The sequence below is a fragment of the Microchirus variegatus genome (assembly GCF_963457635.1).
Source record: "Microchirus variegatus genome assembly, chromosome: 14".
Classification (NCBI taxonomy): domain Eukaryota; kingdom Metazoa; phylum Chordata; class Actinopteri; order Pleuronectiformes; family Soleidae; genus Microchirus; species Microchirus variegatus.
In genome coordinates, this window is record NC_139815.1 from 27324397 (window position 1) to 27343821 (window position 19425).

At 40.2% G+C, this 19425-nt stretch overlaps 1 protein-coding gene across 1 annotated transcript in view; it reads right to left on the bottom strand.

The window, feature by feature from the left end:
* fbn1 (fibrillin 1) overlaps positions 1 to 6790 on the bottom strand; it is a gene marked incomplete at its 5' end in the record, with an annotated part of 87432 nt that extends 80642 nt beyond the window's left edge. Inside the window, 3 exons of the mRNA XM_083901266.1 lie at positions 587 to 685; positions 3522 to 3604; positions 6597 to 6790. Coding sequence (XP_083757392.1) covers positions 587 to 685; positions 3522 to 3604; positions 6597 to 6790 — 376 coding nt within the window. The remainder of the gene's footprint in view (positions 1 to 586; positions 686 to 3521; positions 3605 to 6596) is intronic.
* Between the last annotated feature and the right edge of the window lie 12635 nt (positions 6791 to 19425).

The window sequence follows — 19425 nt, forward strand, 5'->3', positions numbered from 1 at the left end:
CTCTCCATGCATTACAAGGAGATGAGCACATTGGGTTGAAAGGTCTGCGAGCTGCTGGAGAGCAACATGGAGAAGATGTTGACTGTGGACGTCGTCCAAAACACACATACACCCAAAAATTCATAAACAGACACGCAAAAACCCCACAAGATTTAACATTATTTGCCAGAATGTGATTGCAACATATATCAATCTTTGAGTTTTAAGGGACGTGTTCATGAGATTCTTTGGCTGAGTGTTTAATTTTTTTTGTACCACACTAGTTAGTGCTCATTAGTCATAATGACATTTTTCATTCTACAGAGGAGAAGATATGACAAGGCTCCATATTTTCTGTCCTCTATATGATGAAATGTTTGTCTTACGATTACGGCTCCTTTACTTTCAAAAGTGCAGACAGGGTGTGGTGTGGTCAGGGTGTGCTTTCCCCAAAAAGTTTGAGCATTAATCATGCTGTAGAGTTGTTTATCTATTGGCTAAGTACCAGCTCTCCTCTCATCTATACATGCTATACAATCTCTTCTTTAAGCTGATAACGCCAAGCTTCAAAGGCTCTTCCTGTGGGAAAGGGGAGATGCTAAACCACCTGACTTGGATCCACAGGACGGGGCGATCTGGCCGTTGGGACAGGTGCACATGTTGGGTCTGGAGCAGAAACCATCTCCGCATGAACTCCGGCAGATTGCTGCAAAGAGGAACATGACACTTGGTCAAACAATATAAAAACGTCCTCTGACAGTTGCGAGATGAAATAACAGTCCACTGCTCACTTCTTGGCCCCAGGGTTTGTCTTTACTGTGCGTGAGAGAAAAACTCATGTTATGGATCTGCTGCTTGTGTGTTTGCTCCCTGTAGGTTTTGAATTTCAGGTTAGAATTTCATTTGGTGTCACTTCAGCCATGATCTGAAACTCATACTGACCTCTTATCTACAGTAAAATATTTAATTTTAAACACTCTGCCATCCAAATATGGCCAATTGGTTATAGTTATATAGGCCTAGAGAGTTGGCAGTGATGCCGAGCTATTTCCTTCTTTGTCTTTTGTTGCCATAAATGTGACCAGTTGATACTTTTAGCTGGCCATTCTTGCTCAGTTGCTTTCTTTCCCACAGACTGCTCTTGGCATCATCCTCTGTCCCCAGCTATCCATCAGGTAGAGTCCGGCCACTGACCCCTCGTCCCTGAACCCCACTGCTAAACAATGTCATTAGAGCTGCGACAGGCATCCTGCCAGCCGAGCAGCCAGACTGCAGTCACACAATTTGACGGCCTCTCAGACCTTCCTGTCTGCTGAGGGACGAGGGGAGGGGGCACTGACACAATACCAGAGTAATGAACCACATTTCCCACTCGTTACACTTCATGTTATTGTCTTATCATTTCCAATGGACACATTATCCCACTGCTCATGTAAAATTACTGAATGACCAAATTAGTGGGCTTGTACCTGAATAAAAGCCCACAAATAAGTCTCACTAATGAGGTGAATCCACTATCTCAGATATTTCAACAATACATTTAAATAATAGAGAAAGTATAGCAGTTTGTGAATTTGTATTCGGATCACCACCAAAATCCAATCTCATCTTCCTTAGGCCATAACCTATATCTCCCATAAAATTCCATCCAAATCCCTCCCTTACTTTTCAAGTTATAGTGCTAAAACAACAAAGGATTGCATGATAACACTTTTTCGTGTCCAAGATGTCACAAACTTAAGTTCTTGCAGATACCAATATATACTCAACAAAAATATAAACGCACAAACTTAAAATGGTGAACAAAAATAGAATGTTATGACATTTGCTCAGATTCTTGATGCATTTGTTTATGGAATGATTTGTTTTGCTCAAACCCAGTAGTCCAGTGTCACTTGACCACTCCTATTGACTATAATCTCAGATTAATTATTTCAACTCACCAGAGTCATGGAGCATGGCAGAGTGGTGGTGATCAGTGACCAGTACACAGACACTTCTTATGGTCTGGTCAATAAAAGGGCACACCAAAATGTGGACTTTTGTCACTTGTCAATATGCCACAGATGTCACCAATCATGAGGGAGCGTGTCATTGGCATGTTGTGCTGGGTTGAGCGTTACAGCTGTGACAACACAACTGAATGTGCGTCATTCCACGATCATTCCAGGCCACGATCGACAACCTGGTGATGTCCATGTGTCGCCGGTGTATCGCTCTGCGTGAGGCTAATGGTGGACACACACGTTATTGAAGTTTGTGAACTTGGAAAATCGACCCCCCATTGTGTTCTTCCTGTCATTACTCCAGGACTTTTGTTTTGAAATTGATCCTAATGCTCGCAAATTAAAGCCACTTTATTGATAAAGTTGTACTGTTATTTTTGGAAAGATACTCTGTTTTGTCACATAACAATAACAACAAGTTTTTCTTTGTGCATTTATATTTTTGTTGAGTGTAAGTCCAATAAAGTCATGAAGCTGTGAACAACACATTCAAGCTATTTCAAAGACATATTCTCCAACTGTGGAACAAATATTCTTCTTTTTTGATTGTATCAGTCTTTTGTAACTGCTCATCCCTACACAAAATAAGACAAATGCAACGAAAACAATAACCATAACCTCTATGATGGAGGTGAAATACCTTATCCTGCCTAATCAGTTAAGAAAATTCCGAAAACTCAAGACAAATCAAGAAAAAATGCATCGCCCTAATTGTTTTTCCAATGATTTGCTTTATTGTATGGTTATTTATATAACACTATTCTAAGAGCTATAATGAGACTTTGAAGCCTGGAAACTGCAGTCTCATAATGGTATAATGAGACATACTCATGAAAAGACCTCAATAAATTAAAGTAAACGCAGATACCCACAATAAAAGTCGGTTTCTCTTCCTCTTTTAATTTGACAATGTTCTACAAAGCTTAACTGACTTTGCACATGGTACAAATAAAAGTGCATTTAAAGCTCCTTTATAAGAGGCTGCAACTAATTATTAGTTTTTTCCTGCACTTGTAAGTTTGTCTGTGGCGCAGAATAACTCTGTAACAATTGAGAACGGATTGCAATTAACTTTGCTGGTGATGTAGCTCATGGCCTAAGGAAGGAATTGTGACATTTTTTCGTTGTGATCTAGAAAGATAAACTGAGCAACCTGGATAGAGGTTCACTGTCTGAGTTATTAATCTAGTTGTAAAATCTGTAGCACACGAGATGCTGTCTTCAAATAGCTTCTTTTGTACTTGCACAATAGTCCAAAAAAAACAAAGATATTTAGTTTACCACAACTTAATGATTGGAATGCTCACAGCGCACAAGCTGCAACCACCAAATGTTGGTGGTAAACAGTTAATCAATTATCAAAATAGTTACTGATTAGAAAATTTATTAATAGTCTCAGCTCGACTCTGGACGAAATGGCTCCAACAGAAAAATACTCAAGTCGCTGAGTTCAGTGCGCTTCGTCATTATTACCACCAGCAGTTTTCAAAGTTCTACTCCACCGAAATGTTGCGGAATTGTGGAAGTGATACTCACGAACAATGCACTGGTTTCCTCCAGTCAGAGTCTTCCAGCCTGGGCAGCAGAATGCGTTGTTCCTCGATCCACACACATTTGGTCTGCGGAAGACGCAGCAGTAAAACGTCAATCATCCATGTCACAGCTTAGACCGCTCAGGTCAAGTTCAATTTAGCATGCACACCATAATCACAGGTTTGCCTTTGTGACTTCAAGTTCTGAGCAACATGTAAAAGGCTACTCTCACTCGCTGTAGGAACAAATCTTATGATGCTTCCTCAGAGCCAGAATTAAAAGTCCAGTGTGTAACACTAAGGGGTGGTTATTGGTTATGACCATATAAAAATGGTTTGGTTTACATAGGACAAGCCCTTTATATGTACTTTACGAAAGGGCCTTGCTTTGAAGAAACACTTTTAGGAAGAAGAAGAAGAAGAAGAAGCTTGCTCTGTAAACAAAGAATAACGAGTCCTCCAATTGTCCCAATCTACAGTCTCACCTTTTTATTATAAATGTCACTTATTCTTACACACCAGAGCTTTTATTAGTGATGCATTTGGACATAAATTCAAAGGGTGTGTAGTCGTTATAGCAGGGGTCTCAAACTGGCGGCCCCCCAATCGATTACATGGGGCCCCCCACTTAATATCATGTTATAATGAAAACATGGCCCACGACCTCACCGTCTTTTAAACACAGTGTGTAGCTGAGGCACAGCTGCCAGTGAGGTGACAGAATATAATATATGTTTGCTAGCAATGTTTTAAATAACAGTAATAATCAGATATTTGGTCATAATTATCCCATGATTAAATGTATCATATACAACATTCAGGTCACTGGGGCCCTAACAAGTGTATTTATATATTATATAAATACACTTGTTAGGGCCCCAGTCACGAACGGCAGTGGCCGAAAAGGCTCCTGGTACGGTAATTACAGTTGTCCACAGTATTATTTATGTAATTTAAAATAAATGTCTGTTTTTAATATGAATACATTAATTTTGCCTAATAAATAGTATTATTAAGTATATGTGTGATATCATGATGCAAATAGTTTTTTCCCCCACTTTTTCCCCACCTAGACCGGCCCCTCTTGACCACAATAGATGTGCATTGGCCCCCAGGTCATGTGAGTTTGAGACCCCTGCGTTATAGTCAAGCTTGTTGTTGCGGATAATGTGGCCAAGTAGGAGGATGTATAAACTGAACATTAGCGGGCCCAGACTTGACCCCTGAGGAACACAACAGGTCAAAAGAAACATTGAATATGTTGCTTCCAATGAAGACAAAAAAAAATATCTGCCTTCCAGATAAAACCTAATCAAAATTTAAAATCCAGCCATTAAAATTCTAACCTCCAAAACCCAACATTTCCACTTGTACGTAATCACCTAATGGGTCAGTGCTGACCCAGGTGTTAGTGCATATTGTACAGTGTAGTTCCAAAAAGCGCCATGAGTTGAATAATGAGGCCTCTTGGAAGTGTGAAACATTTTTACAGCATTAAGTCAGCATGACACAATATACAGCCTGTATGCACTTCCTGCCTATGAACACAGATGTTTGGATAAATTAACTTAAACAAGTATGTCAAATAAAAATGCCTGTGGAGATCACTCACTGAGCTGTCTACTGTGTGACCTCCATCAGCTGTTTGCTGTCATCACAAGACACAGATGGTTCTTTCTTGACTTTTATTTTCATTTGTGCTTTCCCTCTGTATGTCTCTCTCTCTCACTCTTTTTCACATATGCACATGCACAGACAAAACCTTTTCCAGCAGTGACCCACTGTGTACAGCTGCAGATGTGATTTATACACAACTGGGGTGTGGTGTTTTTGGCCAGAAAGAGGATTAGGCTGTTAGCCTCTCTCTCTCTCTCTCTCTCTCTCTCTCTGTTTCTCTCTCTGTGTTTCTCTCTCTCTCTCTCTCTCTCTGTGTTTCTCTCTCTCTCTGTGTTTCTCTCTCTCTCCTCTCTCTCTCTCTCTCTCTCTCTCTCTCTCTCTCTCTCTCTCTCTCTCTCTCTGTTTCACTCTCTCTCCTCTCTCGCTCTCTCTCTCTAACGCTCTCTCTCTGCCACAGCCACACACACACGACCAATGGCCTCCTTTGTTTGGATGTAATTTATTATTGCAGTCAGCAGGAATGTGGTATTCTTGCCAATATTTAATTACTAAACTTTGCTCCAAACTTCCCATCACAGACAATGTCATTCATGGGTCTCAGCTTGCCTTGTTAAAAACACACACACACACACACACACACACACACACACAGTTACCATGGACATGTAAAAAGTGGATGCAGTTGTCCAGTTGCAAAAGGAACCTCTTCTTTTTTGATACCATATCCATTCACCCACATCACCTGCAGTCAGCACTGATTCAGTCTGGTACAAGATGTCAATCACACTATTGTCCACTCATTTTTGCGACACGGGAACATAAATGCACAAAACTGATTTCATGTGCTATTAAAGAGGACCTGAAACTAGCGATCGAGACAATTAACTCCTCAAGAGAATGTTTACTGATGTTATAAATCGAATGAGAAGTAGAAGCTCATTTTCCCACAATTTTTTTTTTTATCCCCATCCAGAAGAGTTGCCCCCTGGTGGCCAACTGTGACTTCCATCCTACTTTCTAGGCTGCACTTTTCAAACTGGGTGGCTATACACAATTATTTAAATAATATTCCAAGTCATTTTTCTTCCTTTTATGTAGAAAACCACCACTCCAAAACTTTGTCACGTGTAGAAGCAAAGATGCATGAAGGCCTCAGGAAAGCAAAGCCCTTGCTTTAAGTAAATATAAAAGGCGTATTCTAAGGCTATGGAAACTGAATTAATGTTATTTTTACAGGGATTATACACTTTAAATATCTATGACCTATAGGTAGCCCATTCAATTTCTGCCAATTAGATATTGCATACTACACCTTTAAAAGTGGAAAGAGCACACACCTGCTCCAAACCACATACAAACGACTAATAAGTTCATTGTTAAATTAAAAGTTATAAATAAATAAATAAATAAATAAATAATTCTCCCCAAAATGGACTAATAGGGATTATCGTAGTCACGTTACCCTCTCAGGACGTCTGCCCCTCCCCGTCGCTTGGCTCTGCTGGCTTTAGAGTCGGTTTGCCTGTTCACCAGCTCGATGTCCCCGGAGTCCAACGCTTCTGTTGTGTCACTCTGTGCAGCGCAGAGCCACAGCAGGGTCACCAGAGCCACGGCCAACTGCAGCAGCCGTCCCACACTCTCAATACTGTCCGGCATATCCACGCACTCAAGTGTCCAGCTCCACTGCTGATGAAAAATTCACTTCGAAAAACTTTTTTTTTTTTGTCCCCCAGCCGCGTCGACCTCTGCAGTGGAGTCAAAGCTGCAAAACAATTAAAACGCACTGGGGTAAAGACGCAGAGGAGAGCGCACGGAGAGGAGATGCTGCGCAAAAAAAAGCAGAAAAACTCTACTTAGAGAGTTGGCTGTTGTAGTGAAATGACTTTTAACAATATTGTGTGACAAACATCACTCCCACAGCTGCAAAAACACAAAGTGTAAGAGAAAAGTGTGCAAAATTACGCACGAATGAGTCCTTACTTTACCTTGTCTCCCGAGCAGGAGATTCGCCTCAGACCCGAGGACTGTTTCACTTTTCCTGGCAGGTAACTGTTGAATAAAACGCTCAGAAGAAAACTGCGAAGGAAGAAGAGAAGTCAACTCAAAACCTGAGCTGCTATAAATAAATGCGCATGGTAACTGTTTGGAGGCTGCATCCAGCTGCGTGTGGACTGTGCACACAGATAAGTTAGAGGAGCTGATGCATTCCAGAGGATGAGAATGGTAACACTCACTGAGTCTCTGTCTCACACACGAGCTTTTTTCCTCATCACTGCTCCACTCAACTTTCCCCAAAACTTTTTTTTTTTTCTCCCTTTCTTCCCCCTGGTCTCGCGATACAAAAGCATGGGTGGAAAAAAAAAAAAAGGAAAAAGGAAACTCAAATCTATGAACCTTGATATAAACATGTTCCAGTGAGAACAGGAAACGCTCGGAAGAGGAAGTTTATACAAACCTAAAATCAGTGTTAAAGTTTGGTTTGATCATAAAAATATAAAAAGATATATAAATATAAATCAATGCACCTGTTCACTCAATCTAAATGTTTCATTTTAACACACAAACCTCCCTTCTATTCTTCCCCTTTGAAATGAAATATGTTTTATAAATATTTACACAGTGGACAAACTCTATGATTTCAGGAATTTCGTCCGGTGCAGTGATAGTTTTCACACACACACTGATTCATGTCTGCAGCCACACCCAGCAAACACAGAGCCGACCCTGGCTCCTCACTCCAGTGTGTGTTATCACTCTCATACCAAGAGAAACCCCTTGACTCTGCCTCAGTATTACACACTACACACTCTCTCTCTCTGCTCTTTGTCATGTCATGATACTGTATTCTCCCACTCACACAAGTCCAAACAGCCTCAACCTGTACTTATCCATAGATAATGTGTTGGCTTTGCACATTTTGATTTTATAGGCTTGATTTGATCAAGAGTATGCAAATCTACTTTTTTGAACCTATGCTGCAAAGAAAATGGCGATGACAGGCTTTAACTGGGATTAATTGCGATAAAATGCCACATTTATGTGTATGAATGTGAAAAATAGTCGTGGCTATTACAGGAAACTCCTCCAACAGTCGGGAAGATACTCAGTTACATACTATATGGCATTACCACTGTGGAGTTATACAGTAAAATGCTTTATTTATAAAGGTAAACACAATTATATATGACATATATACTATCTGTGAAGATAAGATGAACACCTGTCAATTTAATGTAATGTACTATAAAATCATACACTGCAAAAACAGCCCGACTAGAAATAAGCCAAATATTCTCCAATTGATTAAAAGCAAATGTTACTTGGCTAGAATTCTTAAAGCTAGACTGTAACTCACTTTCAGACTGTGACGTTCCTTAAAACAGGCCAAAAAATAGACACAACTGGACACAATTTAAGAAAGTTCTTTTACTTTTACAAGCAAACTAATTCAAATGCTCACTTAAGCTGAATTAAAGAATTCATACCTTAGTTTTTCTTATATTCACACACACACACACACACACACACACCAAGCTGTGATCGTGATCACATCCTTGGGATTTCATGCAAACCATTGTTTTAGCTTGTTACTCGTAATTCAAGTGAGCTGCAATATCTTATTGAGTTACATATATATATTTTTCCTAAAATTACTTTAGCAAAACTTGTTTTGCCAAGATTATTTTACTTTTTTTTGCAGTGTAGAGTAATAAATGCTGATATACACAGTGTGAGAGTACTGCAACTAGCAGCCAGTAATATACTGTTAATGGAGTCAAATGTTTCCTTCAAACTCATATGAAATGAGTTCATGCTGATTAAGCCTCTATCTCTCTGTTTTACAAGTTTCATTAGTGACTTTTCAGCAGATCGACCGTCAAAATTTGTGACGTTAGCTTCTCAGTACTGTAATTCCCTAAATGGTTGAATCTCTGCGAGATATCGAAAGTGAAAGTTATCTTGGAAAAAGAGGCAGAAGCACTCACTCATTGAAAGTTTTTTTTTTGTCAATTCTACAGCCATAAAATCAAAATAAATTCAGGAGGCCTGAATATCATGATGGTCATAAGAGGACTAAGGACTTAACATACAAAAAAAAACAAATTTTCTGCTCACAAATATCAAACAGCTGCAGAATAATAATAATCCACAAGCGAAAATCACCAAACGTTTTCGCACTGCAGATTTAATCTGGATTTCCATAGTTCTTTTCCATCGTCAGACACTCAGGTTGAGGCACACATCTCCACTAACCTTGCTGACATCGCCAGTTGGTCGTCTGCCCATCACCTCAAAACCTAGTCTCAACAATACTGCACTGCTTCTTTTCCCCCTGGAAAGTCCTGCCCTCTGCAAGGCCTCTCCATCACTGCTGACAAGACCACGTTTACTCCAGCGCCGACTGCCAAGAGTCTTCGTCTGTCTCAAGACAACTAACTGTCAGGCAGCGCCCAAGAGTGCAACCGCAGTGCAATCCTCCAGGTTTAACAGCCCGATAGCCTCCGTTCAATCCAGCCTTTTCTAATCAGATTCCGAATAAACCGTATGTCCTGTTTGTGCAACTTCAGCCCCAACAACTCCATTAAAATGTTGGCGGCCGCCCCATATTCGAGTCTCATAAGTTTTGTCCTTCTCGTGACCTTTTGTATGTCATTTTAAATGCATATGCTTTTGTATAACAATTTAAAGAGATCTGCTTACCTCCACGTCTCGGTGCAGACTCTGTTTTTGCTGGCTCTTAGACTCTGCAGTGCACCTGGTCATCGCTTCAGCGAGTCCTGACTCATCTTTCTGTTGGCTGCATCATGGGCAAAACAACTACTGAACATTTTTAGCTGAATTTTATTTGTGCGTGTGTATAATTTGCCTCACTTGTGACAGGAAACATTCCAAATTATCATTCACCAATGACACAGTACTTCGACATTCGACTTTCTACATGAGACAAGATCATGTGTGATTAATACCAGACTCTCCTCTGGCATCTGTCTTTAACCGAATCATCATTTTTTTTCCTCTTCTACTTGTTCCATGCACTACTGTTGTAGAAAATTACAAATATCTTGAACAGACATAATCTGTTTTATTCATTTCACAAAGAACCTTGCATACATCAATCAAGATTTATTAAAGATTGGTTTTAAATCCTCTGCTGTGGATTTACCAACTCATTATATGACCATTTCAAGCAGTTGGCCATCAAGTGTTACTTTCAGCTTAGGTCCAGTGTGTAACATTAAGGGGGGGTTATTGGCAGGAGTTGAAGGGGCAGACCATAGCCAAGTGGAAAGGGAACTTTGAGAAGTTTTGGAAGTTTGAGTCCCTGCCAGGCCAAGGACTGGGGTACCCCTGAGCAAGGTACCCGGTCCCCTGTTGCTCATTGGACACTATAATGGCACTTTTCCATCATACAGTTCTAGCTCTACTCATTTTCTTTACTTTTGCATTAGGGAGAGTACCTGGCACCTGGTGTTTTTTGTTGGTACTTGCTCTGGTGAGGTTTCAAGCGAGCTGAGCCGATGTGATGTCAACAGACTGCCGGCCACCGATTGGTCAGAGAGTGTCATCACTGGAAGACTCTTGGACGACAACACTCCCACATGGAGGAGGAGGTACTATGAAATAATGGGAAACGACGCACCTGATACCAAACCGAGAAGAGTTTGAGTAGTGCTAGAACTGTATAATGGGAAAGTGACATTAATTAACCCCAGCCACAGGGGGCGCCACATGCAGTGGACTCCTCGTGCCGGTCCCAAGCCAAATGGGAGGGTTGCGTCATGAAGGGTATCCAGCGTAAAAATCTCTGCCAAATCAAAAGTATATGGATCATCCACTGTGGTCACCCCTATGAGACAGAAGCTAAAAGAAAACATGGGCAGGAATTGAATATACTACCCATAAGTATATTTGTATATGTACTATAGTATTTAGTCAAGGGCCTTGCTTTATAGAGGCTGCCATCTTGTGCTACCATGTTTCTACAGAATCCCAAACGTAACCAGCCAGAATGTGTCACACCCTTTCTGGTAAGTAAAGACCACTGTAGTTCCCCCGATTGGTTGGGAAAAGGGTGATGTGTCCTTTGATTGTTACAATCTGCAGTCTTGTCGAGTGTGTAAGTCGAAGGCAGTTTGCCTCTCATTCAAGAGGCGTCTCCAGTTCTATAACTATTATAACTATTAAAAAAACTGCAATCGATACACCACACCCCCTCCCATTGGCCCTCTTTGAGCCCAATACACTGACAGTCGTCTGTGGTGGAATCAGGGGATTTTTGCTGCACTTTCGTTGCCATTTTTTTTTTCTTGCTAATTTATGACTATCGTCTCTGCTTAAGCTGTGTATGACACTGTGGCTTGTTGTGAAGACACCTGTCACAAGCTGTGAGAGCATGACAGGGTGCACACAGGTAGGCAGGTCAGTTAGTAACAGACAGGTATGCCAGAGACTCAATCTATGAAGTTCCAAATGAGAACGGGCATGTGAATATTAAATAAAAGCTCCTTAACAATGACCTAAATATAATGGGTGAAGAAATGTATGGAGTTTTTTCTTTATGAGGTATTTATAAGGTTTTAATAACCACCATATCAAATGACTTACTCGCGAGTGAACGGTAAACTGCAGATAAAGCTTGCTGATGGTTTTTATATATTTCTATTCAGTAATCTATATATATATAATGTGTGAAAATTAGAATATCTACCTTCGCTTTACTCAGTCCGGTGATGTAAACAAGAACTGAACATGATATCACTGTCAGACTCAGTGTAAGATAAGAACGTTCCTGACTGTAAATGGTATGTATTCACCGAGACAAGGGTCAAGGACAGAGAATAAGAACGTTTGAAGTTCAGGAATGAAAGGGAGGGGAGAGGACAGATGACTGAAGGACAACAGCCTGGTCATCTCATGTTAGCCGATGAAATATTAATTTCCAGGGTTTGAGGGCCCTACGATGATAGTGAGTGCTGAATTGTGTGAGGTTCAGAATAGCCAAAGAAGTCAGTCATGCCCTCTCCATATCCAATATGATGAATCAGTCTGGACTTACGTATTACATATAGTTTACATCATGGTTGCATGGACACTCTGGTCCTCTTTCAGCATGATCTAATGACTGGCGAGTCTGTCAGGTTCCTCATGCCAGGACTGAACTGGAAAAAAACTGCTTTCTGTGTTAGTGCAGCAAAGTCTTGGAATGTGCTGCAGCATGACTTAAAACGTGATTCTCGTATACTCCATAATTGTGATTTTATCAGGTTTGCTTCATGTCTTCATGATTTCAAATATGAGCAATATTTGAAATCATTGCAATTGAGGTTCCTCCTCAGGGTTGTCAACCATCCCCCTAGATTATCTGGCAGGAGGTGAACACTAGATGTGGTCAATTTGCTGTGTTCGATCAAGAATGAGCAATGGGGATTGGGTACTGTAAATGAGGGCCTTCTTATAATAAGAAAAATAATACAATCAAATATAATCACATTCTTGGTGTGAGAGATAGAAAATACAGCAATTCAAGGTAATTACACAGTATCAATGGCTCATTATCTCATTACGTTTCATGAAAGCAATAATTCAGACTCAGATTCAGACTTTATTGATCAGAAGAACACACACACAAAAGCTCAACAGTGAATGATATGTCAGATAAAATCTTGAAGAGTGAGCCTTGGATGTAATGACCAAAATTTAAAAGCATTTATTAATTTTCAGTTGTTTCTGTGGAAAACTTCTTAATAAGATGGTCGACACATAATGATCACGATCACCATATCATTTTATTCTAGTGTTGGGTCACTTTTTATGCTCTTTTAACCTCCTTTTGCTAATTATTGCTCTCTATCTGGATTAACATTAAACAAATATCTTCTTAGGCTTGGAAAATGTGTTCTGATGTTCTTAACTTTGGTTTGGTTTATAGAAACCGAAGCTGGTTAGTGATCTTTTTACTGGCTCAAACTCAATGTTTACAGAAAGTGGTATTATTGTTTAAATACAAGAAAGTGTATTTCCCAAAATGATGAACTATTCCTTTAAGTGTTTTTTTTTTTTAATATCTTACGTCATTTATTCCCCTGCTCCATAATTCAAGAGGAAATATGGTTCTTTTTATCAGACGACAGCAGATACTACTTCTTAAATCAAGAATGCCGATGCATATAAACTCAACTCTCTGTCTCTCTCTCTCTGACACACACACACACACACACACACACACACACACACACACACACACACACACACACACACACACACACACACACACACACACACACACACACACACAGAGTGACGTCAGAGTCGACTGTTCTGCACGACTGTTTCTTGTGAAGCTCAAAGTCATGGTTCCCATCATCGAGATGTTGAGTGGGAGAAAGTTGATGCCAACGGCGTGGAGGTTGCCTTCTGTTCTTCCTCGGGCACAGAGGTGGTGTCATTTACTGTTAGATATCAACCCCTACACCCACACACAACCACCCACCTCTGTGTCTCACCACAACCTTTTCTAACTTAATCTCCTCACTGTTCTACGTAAGTGAGTGGTTTCATTTTAGGGGATGTTTACGCCTCTGGCCTGAAATGGCTGAGGTAAAATGCCTGAAATAGTAAGACAAGCACAGCGTGAGCATAAACAAAGTGTAGTCTGATTGTTTCAGTGGAGTTTTCAAAGGTGCTGTGTGTAACATTTGTGGAAGGTTTATCAGCAGACATTGAATAAATTATGGACAGAGGTTGTCATATTCGGTAGCTGTAGGATTATGTCCCTGCTTTTGCGGATGACGTCGTCCTTTTGGCCTCATCGATCAGTGACAGGGTGAGGATCAGCACCTCTAAATCTGAGGCCATGATCCTCAAAGGGTGCAGTGCCCACAAGTATTTTGGGGTCACGAGAGTGGGGAAAAAGGATCGGGAGATGGACAGACGGATAGGTGCAGCATCTGCAGTGATGCGGTCTCTACACCGGTCAGTTGTGGTAAAGAGGGAGCTGAGCTGTGAGGAAAAGCTCTTAATTTACCGGTCCAGCTACGTTCCAACCCTCACCTATGGTCATGAGCTCTGGGTAACGATCGAAAGAATGAAATCATGGATATGAGCGGCTGAAATGGGTTCTCTCTGCAGGGTGGCAGAGCTCAGCCTTAGGATGAGGAATTCGGACATCCAATCAAGGCTCAAAATGGTGTGGGCATCTTCCCTTGGGGAGGTGTTTCGGGCATGTCCATCTGGAAGGAGACGTCATGGTAAAACCAGGACCTGCTGGAGAGATTACATCCCTCGGCTGGTCATGAAACACCTTGGGATCTCCCCAGAAGAGTGAAGTGTGGGGTCGGAGAGAGGATCCCAGACCCAAGGATAAGCAGCTGAAGATGATTTAATAATAAATCAACCACAGAAAGAAAGGGTCACCACCAAGTTCACCATGTTCCAGTTGAGAGGAATCAAAGTCACTGCCTGTCAATTCATTTAATTTGGCTGTTATTGTTGTTACAATATCATGATAGAATATCGTGATATAATCTTAAGCTTTTATGGACCTCATCTACTCAACAGTTGGTTTATAAAAAAAACAATTGCAACTTTTTTTCTCTTGAGTTTGTCATCCCATGTTGGGTGAAGTTGTTTCAAGTTTCTGTGTTGGAAAACAAAGGGCCTTGATGAACTGAGGCTGCCATCTTGTGCTGAAATATTTCTACAGCAGCCGGAATGGACAAACATGTCACCTCTACCCACATAAACACAACTTTAAAAACATTTGTATCTATGAGAACCACATCAGCTGACAATCAACTCAACTCAGTTGTTGATGACAACAGTCTTCCTGGTATGTGAAGGCCACCGTAGTTTCCCTTACATACTTGGAAAAGGGGAACATAGTCCTCTGTTTGTTGCAAACTGCCGTCTGATAAATGACACCATTTATAACCTGTTATTCACTTTTTTGCATATATGCGTTTGCATATACACTCAACAAAAATATAAACGCACAAACTTGAAATGGTGAACAAAAATAGAATGTTATGACATTTGTTCAGATTCTTGATGCATTTGTTTATGGAATGATTTGTTTTGCTCAAACCCAGTAGTCCAGTGTCACTTGACCACTCCTATTGACTACAATCAATACAAAAGTATTTCAACTCACCAGAGTCATAGAGCATGGCAGAGTGGTGGTCAATATACGTGACCAGTACACAGACACTCCTTATGGTCTGGTCAATAAAAGGGCACACCAAAATGTGGACTTTTGTCACTTGTCAATATGCCACAGATGTCACCAATCATGAGGGAGTGTGCCATTGGCATGTTGTGCTGGGTTGAGCGTTACAGCTGTTGCAACACAACTGAATGACGCCGTATTCACCAGACACGTCAACTATTGAACACCTTTGGGATGTTCTGGATAGGCGTATCCGCCAGCGGGTTCCAGTTCCAGTTCCCCAGAACAACAACCTGGTGATGTGTGGACACACACGTTATTGAAGTTTGTGAACTTGGATCATCGACCCCCCTTGTTTTCTTCCTGTCATTACTCCAGGACTTTTGTTTTGAAATTGATCCTAATGCTCGCAAATTAAAGCCACTTTATTAATATGGTTGTACTGTTATTTTTGGATAGTTACTCTGTTTTGTCACATGACAATAACTACTAAGTTTTTCTTTGTGCGTTTATATTTTTGTTGAGTGTATATATATATATATATATATATTGTATATACCAGTAGATTGAGATTGTCTCTCACTGCACTGCGAGCAGCAACTGTAGCGAGACTTTCTCACACTGCGTGTTGTCTTTGGCTCCAGCAGCTATGGTTCATTTCCTTTTGTCTTCTGCAGCACAACTGCTGCCAATATTCATGTGAAATATTTCAAGAAAATGAGCTGCAGCAGAAATGAGTCTCCCCCTCCTCTCGCTCTTAGCCTTTCTCACACACACACACATACACACACACACACACACACACACACACACACACACACAAACACACACACACACACACACACACACACACACAGTTTACATGTTTTTCTGGGGTTTGGCCTCTACTTTTTTTTTTTAATTTTGTCCTGACGATAATGTAATGATGGCATTATAACAACTGTTTGGGCTTGGCAGGCTATTATCACATATGGTCTCCTTCACTAAAGCACATTACACATATACAGTGCAAGTGCTGCAGCGCAAGATCAAACATAACCACAAAATAACTAGGAGGAATCCCTTTTTGTCTCCAAATTGGATCACTTTCCTACCTAGGCACTGCATGAACTCATTTCCCTTAAAAACTGTTTATGCAGAAGAACAGAGCGCAGTCTTTCTGGTCATTATATGTTGTAATAGCTCCTTCACACAGTGAGGATGTCTGTTTTGGAGCAATAGCTATGAGGAGGAGGAGGAGGAGGAGGAGGAGGAGGAGGAGGAGAAAAGAGGCACAAGGTTGACAATGAGTTACCTGTAGAGCTGGTAAAATCACCCAGGATGTATAAACTACCAGTATAAACTCACTAGCCACTCACAGGTACACCTGTACCTATGTGGTACCCTGTGGTACACCTGTAGCAAATACATATCAGCCAATCACTTGCTTATTCTCACAACCCTAGGCCAGAGGTCTCAGACTCAAATGACTTGAGGTCAGTAGAGAGCAGATCAAGTGGAAAAAGGTTAACTTTTCGTTTCAAAATAAAAGTGTCTGTTTTGCTATGGAATGATACATACTTCATAATAAAAGGGATTTATGTTGCAAAATTAATCTGTAGCTAGAGAAAATGATACAGAAGTAAGTTGATATTAAGTGGTGGGCCACATGAAGTCTATTGGGGGCCCACAATTGGCCCACGGGCCGCAAGTTTGACACCTCTGCCCTAGATCTTGAATAGACAGGTGAGATGCTGTATGAAAATCAGCAATAAAGTAAATGACTAATCACTTTTGGCTTAATGAAGCTCATATATTAGATAATGCCTTATTAAAAATGAGTCCCATTAATCTTGTGTACATGATATAGTTTCATACACAGGATATTAATTCAACCGTTCATCAAGTAGTACATTTTAATGTGTCCACATCCTGTGACTGAATATACAACAGTTTAATTCAGCGTCTGTTCCCTGTGAGGCTCAGTGGAATCGTATTTTTGCTCCGAGCCATTCATGCAGGCTCGTCTAGCCGCCCACTTATCTCCTCCACATGTGATTTATACAGCGTCATTGTCCCCCCACACAAATCTGACCATCTTAGGGATGGAAAACATTCCCTGTGGAGTCGTCCCACCAGGGGTTTGCTGCCACCCTCTGTAAGACACACTCAGCACAGACGGAGACGTCCATAAACACACTGCACACACCTATAGAAATAGAGGAATATGTTAATATGCTTTTGCAGTGAGACTTCAGCTTCTGACGTCTTCATCAAAGGGGAGGTGAAGAGGACGACAGACAAAGTAGCTGTCGACTAAGATGTAATATCAAAGATAACATCACATAAATATAACCAAATGTTGGGTAATCTAATTTAATTTGACCCGTTGATGGCTCTGAGAAGTCAAGTCAAATCCTTTGGGAACCATAAAATTTGATAATAACTTGCAGTCATTGAGATAGTTAGGTCTAGACAAAAGGGGGTGAACCAAATGACAGATTAACAACACTGACATGCTTTCAGAATTTTTATTATTTTGTTTCCTTTGCTTGGGTGCTTATACTTTAGTGCTGTTTCATGGACAGTTAGCAGAATAATGCAAAGAAATATAATGGAAACAGTTGATTTCTAAATCAACTGGCCATAAAATCCTCCTAATATGTCACAGAGACTCAGGAATAATGTTCATATAACAAACTGAACTCACCAACAACAACAGTACAGACAAAATATTTGCATTAAAAAAAATATTTTAAAATATTTTGCAGACTGCAAATCATGGTTATGTTTTGGAATCATGTTTTGGCATGTGGCGCCACCTACCGCCATCTACCAATCATTGCAGTCTGTAGAGTCTCAGCTGCTGAGCAACCATGGGTTGCCAGTTACGTCAGAAAACGAAACCTAAAAGACCTCAGTATTTTGAATTTGAATGTAGTAACTGTTTTTGGCCACATTCTTACATATGACTGTTCCCAGACAACTTTATTTAATGAAGGCTATCACGATGTGAAGAGGATTTTAAAGACGCACATTGCATACTTTGACATTTCTCTGTTCTCTATCCAACACGTCTAACCTTTTGTGTGTGCGTGTGTGTGTGTGTGTGTGTGTGTGTGTGTGTGTGTGTGTGTGTGTGTCACTCCCCCTCACCTATGTGTGATCGACTGAACTCCACTGAAATGTTTCAGGTGTGTCAGAGACAGAGCAGAATCAACAGCTGCACGTCATCCAGCAATTAACCTGCCTTCATATACTCAGTCACTTCCACACTGACATATTATCGACACTCTTCTGCTGGTCTTTATTTGTGTTTAAATATCAGTGTTTTAAAGTACCTCTGTCTTTTAAAGTGCATATATAGTACATATATATCTTGTGACTTTGCCAGATTTTAATGACTAAACAAGTGTTTAATCATAGAACACCATTTCCGGGTGGTTTTCACCCAAGCAAATAAATGTATGTGATTTTCATGAAAACCAAGTTTTCAGCTTCATTATTTATTTATTTATTTATTGAAATTTTTTGTTCCCAAATTCCTTATTTTCCAGTAATTTTGGAGAATTTTTATATGGTCCCCTCATGATGCTTTTCTTTCATTTTGTTAGACATGACACAGTTTAAAATAAAAGAACACTACTCACATTTATCATGTATTATCATGTTTTGATATATTTTGATGACAAGTACTTTTTGTTGGATGTATTTATTATCTCGGGTAAAAATCACCCAGCGTTAGTGATGGTGTTTTGAATTTGAGCGATAGTGTTCTAGGGTTAAATGTCAGATTTAAAATAATGTCATATTGAGCAACATTTTTTTTCTTTTTTCTTTGAAATAAAGTGTCAGAGCTTTTCTGTGTTTTTGCATCAAGTTAAGACACATTTTAAAAGACAAAGACATCTCAGCGTGTTCAGTGTGCAACAAGGTGCAGTTAGTTTTGAGTGAAAGGGTAAATGATGATGAAGCTTTTCTTTTTTATATCATTATAGTGTTTTTTTTTTTACATTATTACAGTGTTTGAGGAGGACTTATGCTAACTACATGTGGCTACATGTGGCCATATTTTAGACACACCTAAGGAATCCTGAACAGAAGACTGAAGAGAAACTGTTTTCTCTCTTTACTCCATAGTCAAGTT